At 42.1% G+C, this 22,125-nt stretch overlaps 1 protein-coding gene across 1 annotated transcript in view; it reads right to left on the bottom strand.

The window, feature by feature from the left end:
- Positions 1-733: 733 nt before the first annotated feature.
- Positions 734-22,125, bottom strand: part of LOC131399106 (nuclear body protein SP140-like) — a 72,727-nt gene continuing 51,335 nt past the window's right edge. Inside the window, exons 17-28 of the mRNA XM_058533175.1 lie at positions 17,685-17,750; positions 15,937-16,017; positions 12,720-12,794; positions 11,341-11,445; positions 9,473-9,615; positions 8,712-8,759; positions 5,926-5,967; positions 3,477-3,592; positions 2,659-2,767; positions 2,286-2,363; positions 1,914-2,054; positions 734-1,182 (exon numbers count right to left, since the gene is read on the bottom strand). Of these exons, the coding sequence (XP_058389158.1) occupies positions 1,075-1,182; positions 1,914-2,054; positions 2,286-2,363; positions 2,659-2,767; positions 3,477-3,592; positions 5,926-5,967; positions 8,712-8,759; positions 9,473-9,615; positions 11,341-11,445; positions 12,720-12,794; positions 15,937-16,017; positions 17,685-17,750 (1,112 nt within the window). The 3' untranslated portion in view covers positions 734-1,074. The remainder of the gene's footprint in view (positions 1,183-1,913; positions 2,055-2,285; positions 2,364-2,658; positions 2,768-3,476; positions 3,593-5,925; positions 5,968-8,711; positions 8,760-9,472; positions 9,616-11,340; positions 11,446-12,719; positions 12,795-15,936; positions 16,018-17,684; positions 17,751-22,125) is intronic.

The following is a 22,125-nucleotide window of genomic DNA, read 5'->3' as shown; positions in this document are numbered from 1 at the left end:
GCAGCTCCATTGGAGTAAACCCTTTGTTCAGCTAGCAGGACAACCCAGGATCCCAGTTGGGTCATGCTGAGAGGACTCCACGTAGTCCTCATTCAGACAAGATGTTTGGGAGGGTAGGGGGTCTGTCTTCTAACAAGGGGTAGGAATTCTGACCAGTGGGTTCAAGGGGATCTGAACTTCAAGGTTCTCATGTGCATCTGCCTAGAAAGACCCATTCTGAGTTTCAAGGCTTTACTCCTTATTTATCACGGCCCTGACTTTGGCATAAAAGACCATTCTGAGCTTAGAATTCAGACTTCTCTGAAATTACGCCATTCTTATAATTAGGGCTGGTGCTGGGCCTTCCTTACTGTCTGCCTTCCAGCTGCAGGTATGAGGGTCTCTTTGCTTTAGGTGGTGATTCGTAGATTTAAGCCCTTCACTTACTCTTTTTAACACATTAGCGGCACTTAGCAATACCCACCCAAATCCACAGATCTTACAGTTACTATTTCTGCCTTTGTAAATGCCAGACAATTGCACCAGCTAGTATATCTCTTCCCCTTTATCTCATCCAGTTTCCTACAGGTGAAAGTCTGACAACTGCACTGTTACAGCACCCCAGGGATATTGGTATTCTACCTGTCACCATCTGCTAGACAGTGATCCAACTGCAGAACCCCATCCTTAGGGCCTGCTTGCTAGGTCTATTATCTTAAGCTGTGTTCCCTAGAGCAGAGTCTGAGATAAAGGCTCTTAAGTAAGTGATTTATTGTGAGAGTTCTCTCAGGAGAAGTGAAGGAAGCAAGATACTGTGATGGGAAAAGCTAAGCAAGGATGTTGTCACAGCTGGAGACTAGCTCCAGCCTGATCCCATGGGGAGCACAGGAGCCTGAATCACACACCACACAGATGGTTCCACCTTGGGGCTGGGGCAGGCTCCAGGTCGAGGAGGAGTAATGTGCAGATGAAGCTGGCTCCATTTGGCAGAAGGCAATACGCTGGGGAGGGGTGGCATCAGCAGCCAACCCTCACAGCAGCTGGAGGATGAGAAGCCTGCTCCAAGGGGGGTTTCCAAGGTACCACCAGCATCCACTACACAGGTGAGCTGTTCTCATTTGTTGCCTGAATAGCAAACACTTCCTTGAAATTCTTCTCAAATTCAGCCTCCAGTCTAAGTCCCATTAGGCCAAAGTCATTGTACTGAAAAAAAAATAGAGACAGAAATAATGAACCTCATTATCAGTGTTAGACACCTTGCAATTGAGAATGATCAAGACTCTTGTCTTAAACACCCTAAGCTACATTAACCAGGTTAAGCTTAAAAACTCATGCAGTTGAGAGTAACTTCTCTTTCCTAAGTGCATGATTATTTCTTATTATTGGACAGAATGGGAAATCATTACCACACTTGGGGACTCTAACTTAATGGTTGGGCTATTTATTTTAGTGAGGGTTAGGACAGTAAACTATGTTCTTTGTAATCATTCAAATAGTACAGAAATTTCTAAGTACAATCAGTGGTCTTCCTTTTCCATTCGCATGCAAAGAATCTGGAGTTTAAGATTTCTGAGAAGTTTAAGTGAATGTATTAGGGGAGAGATAAGAAGCATAATACAACTTTTACATGCAATTCTCTTCTCAGGTTTGGAGCAGGGAGGACTTGACTGTTCTCTGTGGGCACCTGTTGCCTTTGCAGAGGGGAATGAGTTTTCAGGGGCCTGGGGTTCTGGTTGCAGGGACAAGTTCTGACTCAGTAACTCTGCCATGGTGAGCTTAAGCCCTGAATGGAAGAAGTCACTCACTTCCAGAACGACTGCTTGTGCAGATTTGTCATAGGATTACGGAAACTGTAAAATTTCCCAACACCTGAAAGTAAGGACAGAGCAACTCAATGGAGAGAAAAAGAAATGGAGGCAGGGAGAGCCATTTACCTTGTAAGACGCCCTGTGGTTCTGAAAGATGAGGCGCATGTCCTGCACAAACCCTTCGACTTGGGGGTAACCCTGCTTACTTAGCCTCTTCTTGATTTTGTCCAACCACATGGGTTTTAGTTTTTGAGAAGCCTCTTTAATCTGGTGAAAAAAAGAAAATCAGTGGGAGAATTACTGAAATAATTCAATGTCTGCCTTCTATTGATTCCCATAAATTCCAGCAGAATTACATTGAGATAAAGATAATGGCAGCTCATATCTTCATTCCCACGGGAATTCAGATCACACTCAGATCACAAATCCCACAGGAGCCCACTTCAAGGTCAGGTATCATCATGGCAGCCTCTAATCACGGTTTGTGTTGTTACTTACATAATAATAATATGGAATCTTCGCAAAAAAGGAGCTCTCTGAATGGCAATAGACCTTCAGGAGGAGGAACTCACATTTCTGCAAAAGAAGGAGGCTGTGAATGAAAAGCAGCTTGGAAAGAATGAGCCCATATGCACACTCAGACTGACAGGCATGACCACACCAGTCTTCTAGAAGTTTCCTCAATGTCTGTGGTTCTTGCAGATGGCTGAGTTATTTTTTCTGCAAACAAGTTCTGGTGTGATTTCAGTGTGGTTGAGGCATGGCTCCAAAGAGCAGGCTCCCTGTGGGCGCCCTTCCCCTCGCCTTTTGTCTGTTTGACTTCTCACGTGTGTGCGGAAAGGAGAAGGTTTAGGGTTTGAATCTTACTCACCAACTGCTCCTCAGGCCCCATCTCCCTTGCCAGGACCTCAGATTCTCCATGACACTGCTGGCTTCCTGAAGACTCCTTCACCCTGCAGAAGGAGCAACTCCACGGGCTCCTGAGAGGTTGGGCATAAGTGAGCAAGGGCAAGGCCCCTGGAAACAGCCACTGTTCCTACAGCTGCCACTGTCCTCCTTTCAGAAATAGCCAATGGACACAGCTGGAGGACAAAGGGCACACCTGCCAGAGTCTACAAGCCCCCCAAGTGGGGTCTGAACCAATGATCCTACTCCCATGGACATTGTGGCAGGAGGTCAGTGGGTGGAGGGTGGTGTCAGGGTGAATGGTGGGCTCTCCTTTCCTCGTCTCAGCTGCTGGGAGACCAAGGACCCCTGCCTGCCAGGCTGGAGTTTCAGAAACTGGGCCTTAACTCCTGGGGGCTTCGGGCCTCCACCAGCCAATTGAGAATGTGGCAAAATGAGGGAACCTGGCCAGGTTTCCTGCCTTTTCAGAATACGTACAGAACACAAACAACTGGCATTTCCACCCCTGTGAACAAGAGTCCCTGCTGGAAACCTTCTAGGAAAGCACAGTAGCGGTACATAGGCAAAGGATGCAGCCACCAGCCTCGCATCCCTGAGGAGAGCAAAGAACATGACCCTCCTGCTGCCAGCACCTTTAAACAGCTCTCTGGATCACACCGCTGGACCCGTATCTATGGCCCTGCTCTTTCCCCATCTAGACACAAGTAGGAACACTGCAGGGTGAGTGTGCAAGGCAGGAAGAAGTGTGCCTACAAAGGAGGGAAGGGGCTGCATCTCACAAACCGCTCAGTTTCCACAGGTGGGATATGACAGTCCTTATGAAAGGATCTTGAACAAGTATCGCAGCAGAACAGCCATCCTCCATCCCGGCACATCTCACATACATCTGAGTTTCCTGGCTAGAAGATAAAACAATGTCTGATCTCCCATGAGACCCCAGAAGGCCAGCACTCTGGGAATCTAGAACCTATTGCCTTTGTGTGAACTGCATGGACACATATGCTTCCTCCTGAGCTATGAAGGAGTAGCGTGGAGTAAAGAATTCAGAAGAAGAAATCGTGGTCTGCAGTGAAGTTCAAGAGGAGGCACCTGTGTGTCAGATCAGAAAAATTTTCCCTACAAAATCAGAGATTCTAACACAGAAAGACTAACAACAAAACCAGAGGATGATTTTATAGGAATCTGAATAATTTTATTACCCTTGCAGATAAAGAACGTTCTTGAAATAAAGTGTTAAATCCATTTGCCCGCACCGCAATGACTAAATCGACTTGTGGAAGCTTGATATATGGAGAATTTAATAAGATGGAATAAATTTCTTAGTGTGGAAAGTAATAAAAGATGAAATGACACTAATTAACAATTATGTTGAGTCTTGTTCTGGGCTTTGGGTGAAAATGCTTGTGTTGGGTGAACTGGGATTCTGGCCATTTCTTTTGTTTTTAAAAATGGCCTTGTAAAAGGAAATGATAGCCCCAAGTAACATCTTTGCCAAGTGCTCCCATTCAATGTTCTGGAGGATCCTCAAGGACATTCTCAACTGGGGACTTAGACTGTTCTAGCATGGAGGCACACAGCCATTTTTCTTCTCATGAGTGCAGCCGCTCGCAGATTACCATTATACCTCCCCAGAATGTGATAACCCTCTCCTCAGAAGAACAAGGAAATAACAAGTATAATCAGTGTTTAAGAATCTCACATCCGTATTCTTTTTAACAGATTTATCTCTATGGCTCTTTATTTTCTAAGCCAGTTGCACGTTAGAATTGTCTGGGCAAAATGTATAAAATACTAATGTCCTGGTCCCAATGCCAGAGATCTGAATCGATTGGTCTGGGTGGGGCAAAGGCATTGGTATTCTTCATTAATTCATAGCTTGGGTAATTTTGTGTATTAGAATCATCTTGGGGACTTTTAAACAATCCTAATGTCCAAGTCATAGCTCAGACTAATTAAGTCAGAATTTCCTCTAGGGTGGGATCCAGACAATGCTACTTTTCAAAGGTCTTCACATGATTCCAGTGGGTAGCCTAAGTTGAGATTTAGCCTCAGCAAAGGCTCGTTATTAAGGCATGGAGATATTATCAGTCAATGTTGAATTGGCTTGTAATATCCGTCCCAGGAAAGATTATTAACAGGGGTAAGGGCACTCTTGCTGGAACAGATTCCCTCTCCTCCCCATGGACTCTCGGCCATGGGCTGTGAGACCTGACCCTGTGTGTCTACGTCCCTCCCAAACAAGCCACATAAACATTGAACTCCAGTGCTGTTTAGATGACTGAAGACTCCCTTAGTTGTCCAAGGGTCAAAATCAGTGTGGGTAAGATCTAAATCTTGTTGGGTATTGCTTTGGATGTAAAGTATATGTAAAATTATTTGACTATCCCTCCTCTGTTGGATGTTATGTATCAATATTACTGCATAATATCCTATGTGATTGTTGCCCCCTGAGTTGTGCAAAGGTGACTCTGCTTAAAATGTCTATCTTGTTGCAATGAAAGAAATCAAAGTATGATTTAACTTAGAGAGCGAGCCATCCATAATTTTGGCAGACCTTAAAGCAGGTAGACAGATGATACCAGTTTGAGTAAAAATGTCCGTGATTTGATAAATGGTGATGATTTCAGTTCTAATCAGCTCAGCACCCTGGTGGCTCCCTCAGGATGGGCTCCAGGAGTTCCATAAAGGACCCACTTGCCCTGCGTACATTTCTCTGCAGGACTCACAACAAGGTCTGCACCTTGAACTCTCCAGCTTGGCCTGGCTTATTCCTTCTGGCTGATGCTTCAACCTATCTTAGCTCTGCCTGCACCTTGGGATGAATGTTTGGGATTTTCCTTCCCTTGCCTTCTTTAAAATGCTGCAATCCTCTCAAATTTGCTCCTTACCTCTAATCTGCAGGCCAGCCCTGTCCATTACCACTTCAAGCACCATCTCTAGAGACCCCAGTGGTCTAGAGCTCTGTCTCCCATACTCACTTTCAAGGTGAAATGAGGAAATGAGAAGGTTTCCACTGAACAAATGGAAAGGATGCTTTCATGCTGAAATACCCTACCCCAGAACCATCTACCTGGCGTAGGTGATGCATCTGCTGTTCTCTGCTCATCACACAAAGCAACATGCTCCCACTGAGTGTGAGCATGCTTCAGGGAAAAGCGGCAACGACACAGACAATGTACTGAGAGAAAAGGTCTGGATTATTCTGAGGTTACGGGTGGGAGCTAGTACTTACATAAGGGTCAACTAAGGCATTGTTGTGAGACTTCAGTATTCTCTGCCAAAAAGAGAGAATGATTGAGTGACATTATTGAATGTGAAGTTTGCACCCATCACTTATTTAAAGAGACATCTTTTGAGGGATTCAAGCCACGTCTACCCATTATTTCATACCTGTTTTTACGGACATATATATCTACTAGGAGAATTAAAAGTGCCAAAGTACCACTGTTTGGCCCAATGTAGTTATAATCCCTGAGTCTCAGACCCAAGGTGGGCCTTTGTGAGGCAATGAAGGGAGTCTGGCCCTTCATGGTTTACACAGATAGAATTGGAGAAACTCCTCTGTTTCTCCTATGTTCAGGGGCCTTCAGGTATTTTTCTTTATGTTAGAAAGTGCCATCCCACTGGAGGAGCTGCAATGAGAGTATCAGGCTGAAGACTCATTGCCAAGAGCCCCCAGAAACCACACAGCCCAGAGTCCTGGAATCTTGCAAGTGTCCCAGAGAAGAGCTCCATTGCCTTCTGCAGCTCTTCTAGGGCATAGTCGTGAAGATAAAATGCATCCAAGGTCCCCAGTCTGCAGCTCTTCTTCCAGAAGGTCACCCTTCTCTCCCCTTCACCCAAATCCCAATATGTCAGCTAGCTGACTTTTCAGAGGTAACTGACTACCACCCACTGGACTTATGTCACTTTTACACATTCAGTAGAATAACTTGGCCTCCTTCCCTTCTGGGATCAGGCAACCTCAGCTTTTATCTCTAGCCCAGGACAGAGTGATCTACTGGACAATGGCCTGAGAAGTGGCCGTGTCACTGCCCGCCTCTCTGTGTGGCCTAGAATCCTCCACCCCTCCCCATTAGTTATTCTTCCATGTTAGACAGTGAAGTTGAAGAAATGCTTGAGGTCTGGGATATTGTTTCAATCTTCTTTAATGGCCATTGGGCATTTAGTATGTGTTCAATAATTATACAGTCATGGGCCACATAACAACATTTTGGTCAATGACAGACCACATGTATGATGTTGATCTCACAGGATTAGTACAATATAGCTAGATGTGTTGTAGGCTATACTATCTAGGTTTGTGTAAGTACACTCTATGATGTTTGCACAATGACGAAATTGCCCAACAACGCATTTCTCAGAACGTATCTTCATTGTTAAGCAACGCATGACTGTATGTTGAATGAATGATAAATGAGCATTATTTTGCTTAGGAAAAGAGATTATTTGCTATTTCTTAAGCAAAAATATTAGCATACAATAAATGATTGTTCTGGAGGAGTATATGGGATTATTTTACAACATAGCAACTGTCAACAAAAGTTTTAGTGGCCCTTTAGGAGCCCTGGCCCTTAGGAGCCAGGAAGGTGTGATGTGGTGCCAAGACTAACACTGAAGTTTCCAGAAACCAAGGGGCTCCATCAACAAGAGAGGTTCTGAGAGGCACAGAGGACCCCCAGAGTAGTAATGGATTCTGGGATCTGCCAATTTGGGGACCTTCCATTCTTGCTCATGGGGAGATACAAATATGGAGGCAACAGCAGCTTATTGCTGAAAAGTGTTGCCCCCATGCATGGGCAGATCCTGTTGATAGGTAGTTGCCAGCTCACTTTGGTAATCTAGACTGAGTAATTCTTGACACCTGGGGAATGGGTACAGATGCTGGTCTTTAACATACTAAATAGGTCAAATAATAGTTTCCCTTTAGGAAATCCAGTGGACGAAATGTCCCAAGGAATGAGAGTTCAAATCAGCCAAAACATCAGATAATGTAAAGGTCTGGACCTCAAATTCCTAGTGGAAGATGAAGTCCCATTGGCCAGCTATGGGTGATCTATTCTAGCAGTCTGTGAATGTCTCAGGTGGCCATTTCTACCTGAAGTGTGTCAGAATGGCTTTTCTTCCCTCTCCTTCTTGCTCAAGCTCTCATTCATACCGGACCTTGGGAAAACCATCACCTTGTCCTCAATCTACACTGCACTTTATGTATTTGTTTGTTGTCTCCATAGCCTTCTTCCATAGAGGGAGAAATCACTTTCTCAGATAGAAAGGAGGTCTGCACGGCCCCTCTGGTAGAACAAAGTAAAGAATTTTCCAGATCATCCCCTTCTATATGGTATATTGATCTCCCAAGAGCTTCCTCCCCAACAGCATCATCCTCATGAAGGACAAACAATTTCCCCCTGATAAAGAATTCTGCGTGTTTGTGTGTATATTTTATTGGAAGGTGGAAGGGGATGTAAAGGATCAGAAAAGAAATGTGTTTTCTGTTGCCCATCTTATGAAATGATATATAGTTTCATATATGTTCCAAGATAGACTATCTACTAGAGTGGGGTCATCTAAATGACTGTAAATAAACTTTTGCTCCATCTTATTCATTAAAGTTAGAAAATAGTAACATTGATGATAAAAACCTGGGTTTGAGCTAAAGAAGACCCTATCATGTTATTGTGAAATGTTTTTATGTATTCCACAGTCATGTTTGCTTTTACAACTTTGACACCTATACAGTGTCTGCATCTCTAGCTAAAGTACCTCCATGAGGTCTATTTTGATGAGTCCTTATCATCTCCATCTCAAATGGATTACCATTCAAAGAAGACCTTGCTTTATATGCAACCTGTTCTTCAGAATAGCAACTCTGAAGGCACATGCTCTCCCCAGAAAAAGGGGCTGGGGTGGGGCAGAGGAGGAAGCTTAATTATAATTACCCAATTGAGAAACCATAAAATAACATGCTGTACCAAAATCAGTAATGTGATGAGAACTTGTAAAAAGTCATATAATAATCACCCTTTGTCTCCTGCCATAAGTTCTTGCAGGATTATGTAGAAATCCTTTCTGAAAGATAAAAAGATTTAAGTATATGGTTAGCCTGTGTTTCTGTTTTCTGAATCTGGCATTTTTAAGCTCCTCTCAAAAATATTCGGAGAGGGGTGACATTTGAGTTGAGCATTGTAGGTTGAGTATAGGTTTGTTGGGCTGAAAGACACTGAAGTCATTTCAAGGCTCCATGGCTGTCTAAGATACTGTTTTAAATATGTCATTTCTCACCTCAGAAGACTTCCCTGGTTCTGCATTGCCTATGTTATGAGTTTCCACTTCTTAGCCTGGCATTAAATCCCTCCACAAACAACCCCAATTGATGGATTGTGCCTTGTCACACAGAATCCATCTACCTCAGCCCACAGATCTACTTTAGTCATGGTCCTGGTTTTCACGTCATTCTTTCTCTGGAGAGTCTTTTTCCCTCTTGTGTGACTGTACACTGTCTTCTTTCACTGCATAAAGTTGTCTGCAGTCACCTTAATCAGAATGACCTTTCCCTCCTCCAAGCTCCTGCATCTACCCTGACAGAGCCCCTTTTACGACACTGACGTGCTGCATTGTACTGAAGTTATCAATGTGGGGCACCTCTCCCCTGGTGAGAGGATAAAGTCTGGTGCATCAGGGCTTCAGCTATAACTCAACAAATATTTGGTGAGCAAATAGTGATCTTATTTTTAGGATGCAACAAGGTAAGTCACATCTCCTGCCCCCTGTCACCGGAATACCTCCATCAGCCATCGTAGGGGCCTCCCACCACAGCGCACACTCAGCTTCCAGTTCTTTGATCTTGCAAAGCCTCCATTGACTTCAAATTCCCTGGGAGTGAGCCACTTTCCATCTTCACGCTGTATACTCTTCACCAAGGCTCCTGTAAGACCAGGGTAAGTTGATACTGAGCCCTCTCTGTCCTCAGAACTCAGACAGTGGCCTTCTACCACACTGGATCTGGAGACACCCATTTGGGCTCAAGAACAATAGCAGGAGAGTCTGGCCTCTCCTTTCAGACTTCAGAATCCCCAAACCCAGGCTGTAAGTCCCATTAAAGGAGATTTCCTGCTTTGTGATAACATTTCTTGAAACTTTGTGCAACAAAAAAGTGATAATCGTCATCAAAATCAAACTTTTAGAATTATTTCAAAATCATCTATGAAGGAAAAAAGCAAGCGACTCTGGAGGATGAGAGGATTTCAATTTTCTGGAGATAGAGAACAGGCCAGCCACTGTGGAAACCATTTTGGTGTTTTCTCAATAAGTTAAACGTAGAATTACCATATGAACCAGCAATTTCACTGCTGAGTATACATCCAAAAGAATCAAAAACATATGTTCACACAAAAACTTGTACGCAAATTTCAAAACAGCATTATTTGGGGCCATCCCCGTGGCTTAGCGGTTAAGTGCGTGCGCTCCGCTACTGGCGGCCCGAGTTCGGATCCCAGGCGCGCACGGACGCACTGCTTCTCCGGCCATGCTGAGACCGTGTCCCACATACAGCAACCAGAAGGATGTGCAGCTATGACATACAACTATCTACTGGGGCTTTGGGGGAAAAATAAATGGAAAAAAAATTGAAAAAAAAAACAGCATTATTTGTAATAGCTAAAGAGTGGAAAAAACCCAAATTGATGAATGGATAAACAAAATATGGTATATCTATACCATGAAATATTATGTTATTTGGCAATAAAAAAGAATGAAGTACTAATACATGCTATTATGTGGATGAACCTTGAAAAAATCATGCTAAGTGATGTGAAAGAGCCATTCATAAAAGGCCACATATTATATGATTCCATTTATATGAAGTACCTAGAATAGGCCAATTTATAAATCAGAAAATAAAGTAATGGTTGCTTAGGTCTGGGCAGTGGTGTGAGGTGGGCATGGGCATTGACTGCTAATAGTCATGGAGTTTCCTTTAGTGGGGGATGAACAAAAGTGTTCTAAAATTAGATTGTAGTGATAGCTGTACAATCCTGTGAATATATGAACAAAATTCAACATTGAATTGTACACTGTAAGTGGTGAACTGTACGATACGTGAATTACATCTCAGTTAAGCTGTTAAAATATTTTACATCAATTATGTAAATTAATTCCTCACAGCTACACCAGGAGGTAGATCTTTAATTATTATCCCTTTTTTAGATGAGAAATTTCAGGCTCAGAAAGGTCCCATTCTCTATTCAGCTGAATTCATCACTCTTGGCATAGCTGAGGCTGGGACTCAGGTTTTCTGATTCTAAATTCTGTGATCTTCTCACTACATCACTACTACCCTGGCCTGGTGATGATGATCCAGAAGGGAAAGAGGATATGAAGTGGAGTCTGAGGGCCTCTTCCCTTTTATTTCTGATTCACTTCTCTTTGGTTGTTTGGGCATCCCTGTGGACACTTTCATGTGGGAGTGAGCACTTAATGTGTATGATTTCTTAACGTGTGAAAATATCATCTTAGGGATCACATCCACCTTCTCTCAAGCCAAACTGTGGCCCCAATTCCTTGAACAATGTGTAATTCACATGGTAATTCCATCACTTCTTGGGATTCCTTCAGATAGAAGTTGCAAATTAAAGTAGACCTTGAAACCCACCTCGTTTCAATTTCTTCTTATATAATGTCCCCTTCAGCTGACCACAGGTCACAGGGAGTATTTGAGAGCGAAAATCCACACTTTTACCTCTGTACTTTCTTGACCCTGAAAGGGAAGATTTCTTCATTATGTGTCATTTTGCAATTGCACATGCACCCCTCCACCCCCATTGAGGTCGCTCCTATAAAGACATAGGGGCACTTAGGAAACTATTCCACAAATCTCTAGAATTTCAAAGTCTTTCTTCCAGTGGTATTTTTGATACATAACTACAGAATGTCTACCTCTATCTCACCCTTCAAATCTCACAAGAACAGAATGCTTAGCAGAGACATCAGGCTTCAATAAAACTATCTTAACTCCCAATCTAGTCAGCCTCACTGATTCTTACATGACAATGAAACATACAGCTTCTGTCATGTTCTGAAGGGAGCTCTCCAGCTATACTGTTTCACTGTAGTAAGGTAGCTGGAGACAAAGTGAGAGACCGTACTTGTATCTCCCTATTTGAGCTCTGACTGAGCGAGCAGAGAGAGGATAATGATGGGGTAAACCTAATGGAGATGGTGTCCGCCTTCCATTTGTGTTCTCTGCTTTGCATCATCTCTCCCTCACATCAGCTTTCTCCATAGCTGAAAGAGGAGCTCAGGAAGCTCTAGAGTAATCTACAAATGGCATGGGGGGAGGGCAGCTGGAGACTGGATTCCACAGAAGTAGAGGTACAGGTCATCAAATGAACTAACTCAAGGAGGATGTGTAGCTGATGCTGCCCTTCCAGCAGACATTTCAGAGCCACGATGGGAGAAGGGGAACTGTGCGTGGTCCAGAGACCAGTTTTGAAATAGGTAGACTATTAGAACTGGGATGGACTGAGACAAATGGTTGGCCTAATTCACTCTCTTGCTTTACAGTTGAGGAAACTGAGGTAAAAGTGGTCAAGTGACATTCCTAAGCTCACATAGTCAAAAGAAGGTAAAGACATAGACTTCCGACCACCACTCCGGGTCACCTGTGGTTTGCAACCTGTGACTGTATAGCAAGAGAAAGGTCACCTAAATAATGTGTGGGTTATGTATACCCTTTATATGGCAATAGATTATTTCCAACTTGAAAGTTATTAGTTCAGTGGAGACAGCAGCACTGTAGTGGCCCCCGGACCCATGGAGTCTGGTTTAGATCTATCGCCAAGTTATTTGTTTGTGGGATTACCTTCTTTCTCTTCCTGACACATTTTGAAAATGGACCAAATCATATACATTTCTCAATAGTAAAGCTACAAAAGGCAATTAGGGAAGTGGGTTTATTACTAAAATCACAAAGTAAAGCACAGGAAATGAACTGTTTAGTTATCGAAAATCTGTTCCCCTTTTCTTCTTTACCTCTTGGCCGGATTCTTGTCTGTGGGGCTCCGTGACTACCAGTTAAGTGGACTGCATATTTGCCTCTCATTTTCCCTGAGAAAATAGAAAAATATAATCACAGTCACAGACATGCAGTTGCATTGCATATATAAGTGCTTTCGAAAATTTCCATTTAAATGTAACTTCCCCCAAGCCTAACGTATAAAGAAAAATATATAATCCCTAGTCTTTAAGATACCAAGAATTAGATGGCTAATCTTAGGCTCACCTTCTATTTTATTTTTCATAACCCCACATTAGTAAAACAAACAGTTGCAATCAGCATTTCACCTATATCTCAAGCAGCCATGTGTTAAGTGCCCAATGGATGTCAATTGTACATCTACTAATTTATTTAGTCTTTCCAACAAATATATGAGATCAAGATGATGATTTCTTACATTACAGAAACTCAAATATTCAGAGAAAATTGAGACAAAAACCACAAAATTAAGTGAAAGCATTTCAGATTTCTTTTTGTGGAGAGACAGGAATAGATAGAAGTCCTGTGAGTTAAAGGAAACCCTATGGTGGGCTTCACAGGTGACACACATGTTATACACATCACCTTGAATGAAGATATTTGTATGTTTGTGCTGAAAGTTATAGTAAATGTGACCACAGGCTTTGTCCACCTGGGTTTGGACAAAGATATTAGAATCTAAGAAACTAACCAGAAGAAGGCTAACCAAGAGAAAGGTAAAATTGAGTCCTCCAAAACCTTAGTTTCAAATAATAATTAAGGACTGAGTTGGTAGATGTTGCAGCAAAGAATGTTCTTCCACTTGTAAGTTAATTGGCTATAGATATGCATGTCAAGGTTTGCTATCATTCAAAGGTGTTTTATTTTCTAAGGCAGGAAGACAAATTCATTTCCTTCTTTCTGTGCTCAACGCCCACCATCCAATGACTACCATTTGGTAGTGCTAGGTGGGGTATGTAGACCTCATGAAGAAATATTTTCCAGACTACTCAGTTCTAAGTGCTGTAAACTCTAAGCAGATTATGAGCATATTAGAATAGCAAAATTAAAAGGATATTTCCTTCAATCAAACCCAAAATGGACCTATTGCTTGGTAAAATAATCCCACATTCTGGTCTTGAGACTAAACAGTGACTGAGAGGGTTTTTATCTCTTAAGATCAAAATGGCCCCATGGGACAAATATTGATAACTAGACCTTATCACAAAATCAAACAAGCTATCGCCTTACAAGTTGTCACTCTGTTATTATTTAACCCAGATAATAAAAGCTCAAAGAGGAAGTCTACAGAAATTGATAAACTTGTGTAAGTAAGTAGAAGACTGGATATCAATAGCCATGGGCTAAGAAGAACTACTAACAAGGTGGAAATATGCTTCTCGAAGAGGTAGATTAATCCTTTTGCTCCCTCTGGAAGGTGGAGTCACCAGGCAATAGAAGGTCATCCATCTGGGTATGGCTCTCTGAGGGGCTCTCCTCACCCAAGATGCCAAAGTGGAAAGGGACTCTGGAAGGCTAGGATATCTCTGGCACTCCCTCTCATTCCTCCCTCCTCTTCCAAAGGTCCATGCTCACAGCCCAATGAGAAGAGCTCCAGACACCTTATTCTTGCCTCTCTTATATTCCAGTAAGGCTGGGTGCTAAAGCTCTAATTGCAACCTTGGACAGCCCAGCAAACACAGAGTTCCTTCTTGCTCTCTCTCTGTCTGTCTCTGGTTACACCTTTCCTGAGACTAGTGGGTATGTTGGATTTACATTTCGTCAAACTTGTTAGGTCTAATATTTTTAGGGAGGAAAAGGAAATACATTCAAGTCTACTCCAGCCTATGGAGCTTTGGGTATAAAGGAGATTTGGAGCTTAAAATCAGCTAATTCATAATATAGCACTATTGCATTTTACTCTCAAAATAGATTGGCTAAGCAATGCAGGATTTAACTATTTGTGTGTCCCCTGTTTGCATACTCATTTAATAACACTGAAACCCCATTATAAACCCTATTAAATACTATAGCAGTCAGAATATAATTTAAGATTATTTTAAAAAAATTGTTATGATGGTATTAATTAACCTCTAGAAGTAAGTGTGACAGAATTTTAAATTCTTTCTTGTTTTCTCAAAATTTTAGTAGAAGTCCCAACAGTTGGGAACAATTTACTAAGTGCCAAGGAAGGTGACCAACTGTCCCAGTCTGCCCAGAACTGAAAGGTACCCAGGACATGGGAGTTTCAGTGGCAAAACTGGGAAAGTTCTCAGCAAACCGGGTTGAGTTGGTCACCCTAATTCCAAGCACCCCACGTCCTAAGGCAATGCACCAAACCACCTATGTGACCACACACGTATTAGTGGAACAGGTTATGCTGGTCCTAGCTCTTCACTCACATCCAGGCAGTAGAAGAAAGACTATGTTTCTTTCCCAATATGTCAAGTTGTGGTGCCTGACCACTCTTCTTCCCTCACTGTGGAGTTGATGAAAGCATCTCATGGAGGAAAGAGCTAGTGATCGTGCACCCTCCATTTCCAATGTTACCTCACAGCTGTGCCCATTAGGTAAGATACTTCCACACTCTGATCTCTCCTCTCTCTTCCACCTCCCCAATCCTGGATGGACCCAAACCAGCAGCTCTTGAGTGAGTGTAGAGCCAAGAGATATTGAGAGAAGAACCTAACCTTGCCACCTCCCCTTGTCTCAGACCAAGGCTTGCCCAGGCTGAAGGAGGAGAGGTGCTTTGAATTGGAGAAAATATTGAAGTTTTAATACTAGGGCAGAAAGGACTCTCAGCTACTGGAAAAGAGATTCTTACTCATGTGCCAAGTAAACAGGAAAGCTACAGGGCCTGTCTAAGATAGGAAAACTGATCTAGAGGGTAGGTTTGAAAGGGCAGCAAGAGAATGAACTTGCCTTCGGCTTGCAATTCACCAAGTCCAGTCATTTTAATAAACCAATCATGTAAGGTAAAGGAATTTCCAGGAAAAGCAGATAAAACTCAGAGGAAAAAAATTTTAGGCCCCAGGCAGATAAGAACTATGGTATAAATGCAAACAATCTATAACCCGGGCTCCAAACAGGTTTACTTTCTAGATTCCACAGCTCTCAAATTGACTGGTAAGCTTGACTAGTAAAAAACTAATGAGGATCTATGTTCCCCCAAACCTTGGCATAATTTGTTTTGACCTGTAGGGCAAAGTGGGAGTGGCACAAACTTTATCTTACTTTTAATCTTGGCAGGGTCTTGTAGATTCATTTTCACCTTGTCTCCACTTGAGACCAACCGGCCAGCAGCTTTGCTGTTGTCTGGGGATAGGCAGGGGAAAATACAGAGTTGAGCAAAACAGCAGCTGACATGTGGGACCAAAAGCAAGTGAGGGAATACTAGACTCAATTCTGAACCCCCTTTCACCATACACTCAGACAAGAAGGCAAGTTGGTGGGAAGGGATCTTAAGCAGGCATCCGGGGCATTCTCTACTTTTAGAAGGGATGACTTTTAAATTACATACAAGATTTCATTGTACTTTGAAAGGAGTGGTTTAGAATTTATCTAAGAACATATAAACCTAAATGAAAATATTATAATGATTAAATCCAAATATTTGGTATTTTGAAAATAACCATTCTTAAAACGGATGCAATCTCTTTTTTTTCTTTCCAAACAAAACTGTGCACATTTACCAAACAGGGAAGTCATGTAAATTGGCAATAACATAAGACATGTAGATTGGTGAAAATTAATAATTTTTAATCAGACTCTCATATCTTATTGTATAGATCTACTGGTTCAAAATTGGCAGTCGTGGAAAATGAGGTCTCATACTCATTGTCTAGGAGAAAAGAGTTCCTTAAACCACAACTAAAATAAACAAGATTTCAGGCACCTGATTAGAAGCAATTCCAGTATATATTACTAGAGATTTACAAAATAAAAATTGTATGAAACATCACCTGGAGATAGCCACAATTAACTTGTTCAAAAATATCCTCCTAGGCTTTTCTCTTTGTATATGTTACTATTTAAATAACACTTTTTCATTACAAAAGTTGAACATGTTTAATATTTTGAATATACATTTAAAAAACACAAATAAAAATATAAACATCACCAATGACTATATATAACCACTGTATAAATTTTTATGGGTGAATTGTGATTGATTTTTCTATATATCTATATCTATGTCTCTCTATATAGAGAGACAGATAAATATATATAAATAAAGATTTGCAGATATATAAAAACATTTGTACAAATATATATTTTTATACATATATACATATATTGTGTGTGTGTGTGTGTGTGAGGAAGATCAGCCCTGAGCTAACATCTGTGCTAATCCTCCTCTTTTTGCTGAGGAAGACCGGCCCTGAGCTAACATCTATTGCCAATCCTCCTCCTTTTTTGTCCCCTTTCCTCCCCAAAGCCCCGGTAGATAGTTGTACGTCATAGTTGCAAATCCCTCTAGTGGCTATATGCGGGACGCCGGCTCAGCATGGCCGGACAAGCGGTGCGTTGGTGTGTGCCGGCGGTTCTGAACCCAGGCTGCCAGCAGCGGACCGCGAGCGCTCAACCGCTAAGCCACAGGGCCAGACCCCATATATTTTTTACCGCATGCACACACATACACATACAGTCTGCTATCTTCATTTAGCCTTCTTTGGAACATCTCTCCAAATTAATAAAAAAATTTCTTGACCCAGGAAAGAAGCCACATATTGAAGATGGTCATGTCTTCCTATTAGCCCTGGATCATCTAGCTCTGGACTATTACATGTATGAGAACTAAACCATTATGTTGAAGCTGCTGTATTGAGGGGCCTCTTCGTTGCCGTGTCTTAGCCTATGTCCAAACTGACATAGTAACAAGGAAACTATCATGGTCCTCAGGTGACCGCAGGTCACAAGAATACAATAAGAAGTGCCTTCACAAACTCAGAAAGTGTAACTACTTCACTTTGCCTGCTTACCTTTTCGATGTGTGTTTCCCTGCCACTTCCTTTTGATTCTTGACCAGGAATGCCCTTTCTTTTTCTCTTCAAAAAAAAAGATAATAAAGTTAATCATTCAGAGCTGTAAATACAATTCTCAAAGCATTATATGTCAGCAGTTTTCAAGTGTTTTTTTCCAGACTTGCGCCAAGAACAGGGCAAATTTCTTAACTACCAGTGTAGCAGTGTTAAGGTTGATTATAGAGTTATATTTTACTCTGCATGGACTTGGGAGTCTATAGGAGATGACTTTCCTTTGAAAATTAAAAAAAAACAAAATTAGAAAACAAACTCCTGCTGGTGCCTCAGACAGAATGATAATTGTTGTGGTTATATATCAGTATGTCCCCTTTTCAAGTGTTTTCATGTAAATTCAAATGTGCACTAAGGAGGCACACTCCTTATAGCTGAATAATGTCGTGGGTAATATACTGTGCTGAAGGCAGGAGGCAGTCACAACTTGGACGTGGAGAGTTTTCATTAAATAATCTCTGTACTTGCAGTTGTAACACGAATCCTCTCACTTCCATTTAATGCAGCACCTGAAGTTCCTGGAGGACTCAAGGAACTATAGTGGGTTTTTGTCTTGAGTTTCGCTTTCTTGTGAATGATATGAAAACATGTGAATGTGAGAAGACCATGGCACTGGGTAAAGAGATTGTATCTTGTCATTATTGTCATGACTGTAATAACAGCCAGCTGTTAAACTTTTACTACCAAAAGTGAAGCCTCTATCCATGGATGGAGGCCTTGTGACTCTCCCACCAGAGATTCCCATTTTGAGGTGGGTCAACTCAGACTCCAGGGCTTACGAAGCAGAGAGGGTCCAAAAGACTTGCTCTTCAAATGGAAATGGTATAATCAAGAATGCGGGGCCTTTGCCCTATTGGCATCTCGGTTTTCTATTCCCACTCACAGCCTAAAGCAAACCTCAGTCTCAGTGGGATCCTCAGTTCACCAAGATTCCCCTGGTGGCATGAGCCTGGTGCCCTGATGTTTGGCTAAGCTGACAACTGATGTCCACTGGGCTCCTATGGCCACTCACCCTCAGAGCCAGCTTTGCAAGACAGAAAGTGGACTTGGTCACTCCTCCAGCTGGCAGAAGTCAGACAACTGGGCTTCTGTACATGGCCTAGATGCTTCATCTGCCACATGGAAAACGACAGAGTAGCAGAGTAAAGACACCCTATCTCTGGGGCTGTGATTGTAGAAACGAACTGTGGTGCTGACTGACCAGTCTGGGCCCCTCATGGAAATTCCTGAGTAAGTGCCTGGTCTCTGCTGACAGAGGCTGACACCATGATTCTGCTGCAGGGCTATGGCTGCACGCCAGGCTTGTGACTCCTGCTAGAAGCTGACCTATTCATCCCAAGGCAGGGGGGAGCCACGTCACAAGGGGCTTTGCCCTTGTCTGCTCCTGCACACTGAACAGGCCTTGAGCCACTTTTGGGGCTACGGACGGTGCTTCAACATCATCTACACTTCAGCTTACAGACCAGCTGACTCTGGTCACAATAGTGTGACCCTGGAAACTTATGGGTGCCATGAGTCTGGATGGCTGGATCATTTGCAGTCTGACAATAATGTGCCCTTTATCAAAAGCTACTCCCAATGCACTGATTGTCTGAATCAGTGTTCCTCATCTCCTGTCCACACACCTCTGTGTGACTCTTTGGTCACTGAAGACAGCTGCTCCCAGACAGGGATCAGCTCTTTCCTGCATCATGATCAGGACAAAAGTGGGGGGGGGTTAATGGGTTGTATAGACCAATTCTGAAAACTCAGGATTCTGTTCTGACCATTCCTGGGGATGATGCCTCATTCTTTCCCCAACCAGCCTGGAGTGCACAGCCTTCAGAGTGCCTAGGGGATTCAGATTTAATTCTGATTACATTTTATGAAAATGCCTTTGCCCTGCTTGTATCTGACCCTTCTGGATGAAAGGTCTGAGTGACAATAGAGATGATGGGGAAAGAAAGATGAAGTTACAACCACTGGAATGGTCACACAGAGTCTGTGACAGTGAAGGAAGAGCAAAAATCCAGGCAACTGAGTTCCCAATCCAGGGAACACCATAAACCCTAGGATATACAGGGGATGGAGGAGCATTAATGATATCTGTCTTTCAGAATTACCCTGAATCCTTCCTCCAGAAGGAAAACTGGTATAGATCTCCCACCACAGAGATGCTGAGTCTGGTATTCTGCACCAGACACAAGAAGATGGAGGCTGGCCCCATTGTCAGCACATCCCATGCAGAATCTCTCCATTGCCCCACTCCATTCTCAGTCATTCAGTGTCAGGGAGGAGAACAAATACCACCTGGTTGGTGTCATGGACAAAGAGGACAGATTGGATGGACTGTCATCAGTAAGTCCATCCAGTCCCCCCGCCACCACAAATCAGGACTAGATGCAGTGAATGGAACTGGGAACTCTAGGGCTTAGAGCTGGCCAAGGGCCCACTTTGGAGGCAATATCCACCTTCACCCTGGCTGAGGTATGTCCCCTTAGGGACCTCAACAATTGTAAATGCTTTCTCTTCAGGGACACCATGTGTGACCTTGGGATTGTACTTCTTGCGGGAAAGCCAGACATTCACTTGCCTCCCTCACGCAAACGTGGTGAATTGCAGATTAGGGGTGGTCATTAGAGACCTAAAACATTTATGATTTATGAAATTTGTTAAATGCTTCAGGAAACAAATTGAATGGATTTGGTTCCAGCCCCCATTGGTCAAATTAATCAGAGTGTCTGGTGGAGTGGTTTCTTCACGGGGAAATTTGCCAGAATCTGCTGTGTGAGATGAATTTGTTGGGAGGCAATTCTCTCTGGCATTTCCACTTGGCTCAGAGTATCTTTACAAACGTGTTTGAATAGCAAACAGCCTTGAAAACTGGAGATAAGGTAGCCCTGCAGGTTAAAGGGCAGATTTGTTTCCTATCAGTATAAACTAACGTCTACCTCCTCAGAAATATTCCAGGATGATGAAGTCTCTCTCCTCTCCTCAGAGGAGATTTGCTTAAGTTCCAGCCAATAAGATAATGTCTCCCACAGGGGTAAGGTTTGAGCGGGTTTGCTAACAGCCCACTTCTAAGACTGGAGGTTTCTGAAACATAGTCTTCCTCAGCTTGGGCTCAGCGTGGGTGTGCCATATCACCCCCTACATGGGTTTTGGGAAACAGAAGAACTGATGCACCTATCCCATATCCCAGAATTTCATTTCTACGAATTTATACAAGAGATATGAAGGCATGAAGACACAGAAAGACTTCCACAACAATGCTCATTGCAGCTTTTTCATATTAGCCAAAAGTGGAAACGTGTGGTGTCCATTAATAGGAGAATATATAAACAAAATTTGGTATATTCATACAATGTGCACTACTTTGCAATAAAAAGAAACAAACTACTGATACTTTCAACAACGTGGGTGAATCTCAAAAACATTAGGCTGAATGAAAGAACCATTACACCAAAAGAGAACATGCTCTAAAACCTTATTTATTTAAAGTTTTAAAACAAGCCAAATTAAGCTATCATGAAAAAATAAGAATAGTGTTTACCTCTGATGAGTGAGGGTAAGGATATACCAGAAAGGGCATAGGGTCCTTTTTGATGGTCATGTTCTATATCTTGATAAGGATTTGGATTATACAGGAGAATGCATTTATCAGAACTCATTAAATGAAACACAATATTTGTACATTTCATTGTAAATTTTATCTCAAAAAAAACTTTTTACAATTAAGTTGGCAAAATGTTAAATGTTTATAATGTCTTGTGCATGGTATACTGATTTAAAGTTATAGAAATGTAACAGTATAAATAGATTTATTTAGGGTTATAATTCTAAATATGTTAATACATGCATAGAAAAAATCTGGAAAGATACACGTCGAAGTTTACAAAGATTATATATTTTAAAATAAAAAAATATAAAGATGTCAGCATTTTGAAAAAATATAAATTGCTATTTTAAAAGATGTAATCTAACCATATTAAGGTGAAATTTTTTTGGTTTTATGAAATGTATTATTTGTATATTGCTGCTATAAAAAATTACAATAAACTTGGTGGCTTAATACAACACAAATTTATTATCTTACAGTTCTGAAGGTCAGAAATCTGACATAAGTCTCACTGACCTAAAATCAAGAAGTCCATAGGACTTTGTTCCTTTCTGGAGGATGTAGAGGATAGTCCATTTATTTACCTTTTCCTGCTTCTGAAGGCTGCCCACATTTTTTGGATCATTGTTCCCTGCCTTTATCCTCAAAGCCAGCCTCACTGCATCTCTCTGATCATTATTCCATTGTCACATATCTCTCTCTTCACAGCAGGAAAAGTTTTCTGACTTTAAGGACCCATGTGATTAGACTGGGGCCACCCAGATAATACAGGATAATCTTCACATCTCA

The sequence above is a fragment of the Diceros bicornis genome, chromosome 37 (genome assembly GCF_020826845.1).
Source record: "Diceros bicornis minor isolate mBicDic1 chromosome 37, mDicBic1.mat.cur, whole genome shotgun sequence".
In the NCBI taxonomy this organism is placed as follows: Eukaryota; Metazoa; Chordata; class Mammalia; order Perissodactyla; family Rhinocerotidae; genus Diceros; species Diceros bicornis.
Note: the sequence above shows the minus strand (reverse complement) of the source record. Positions and strands in the feature narration are given on the sequence as shown.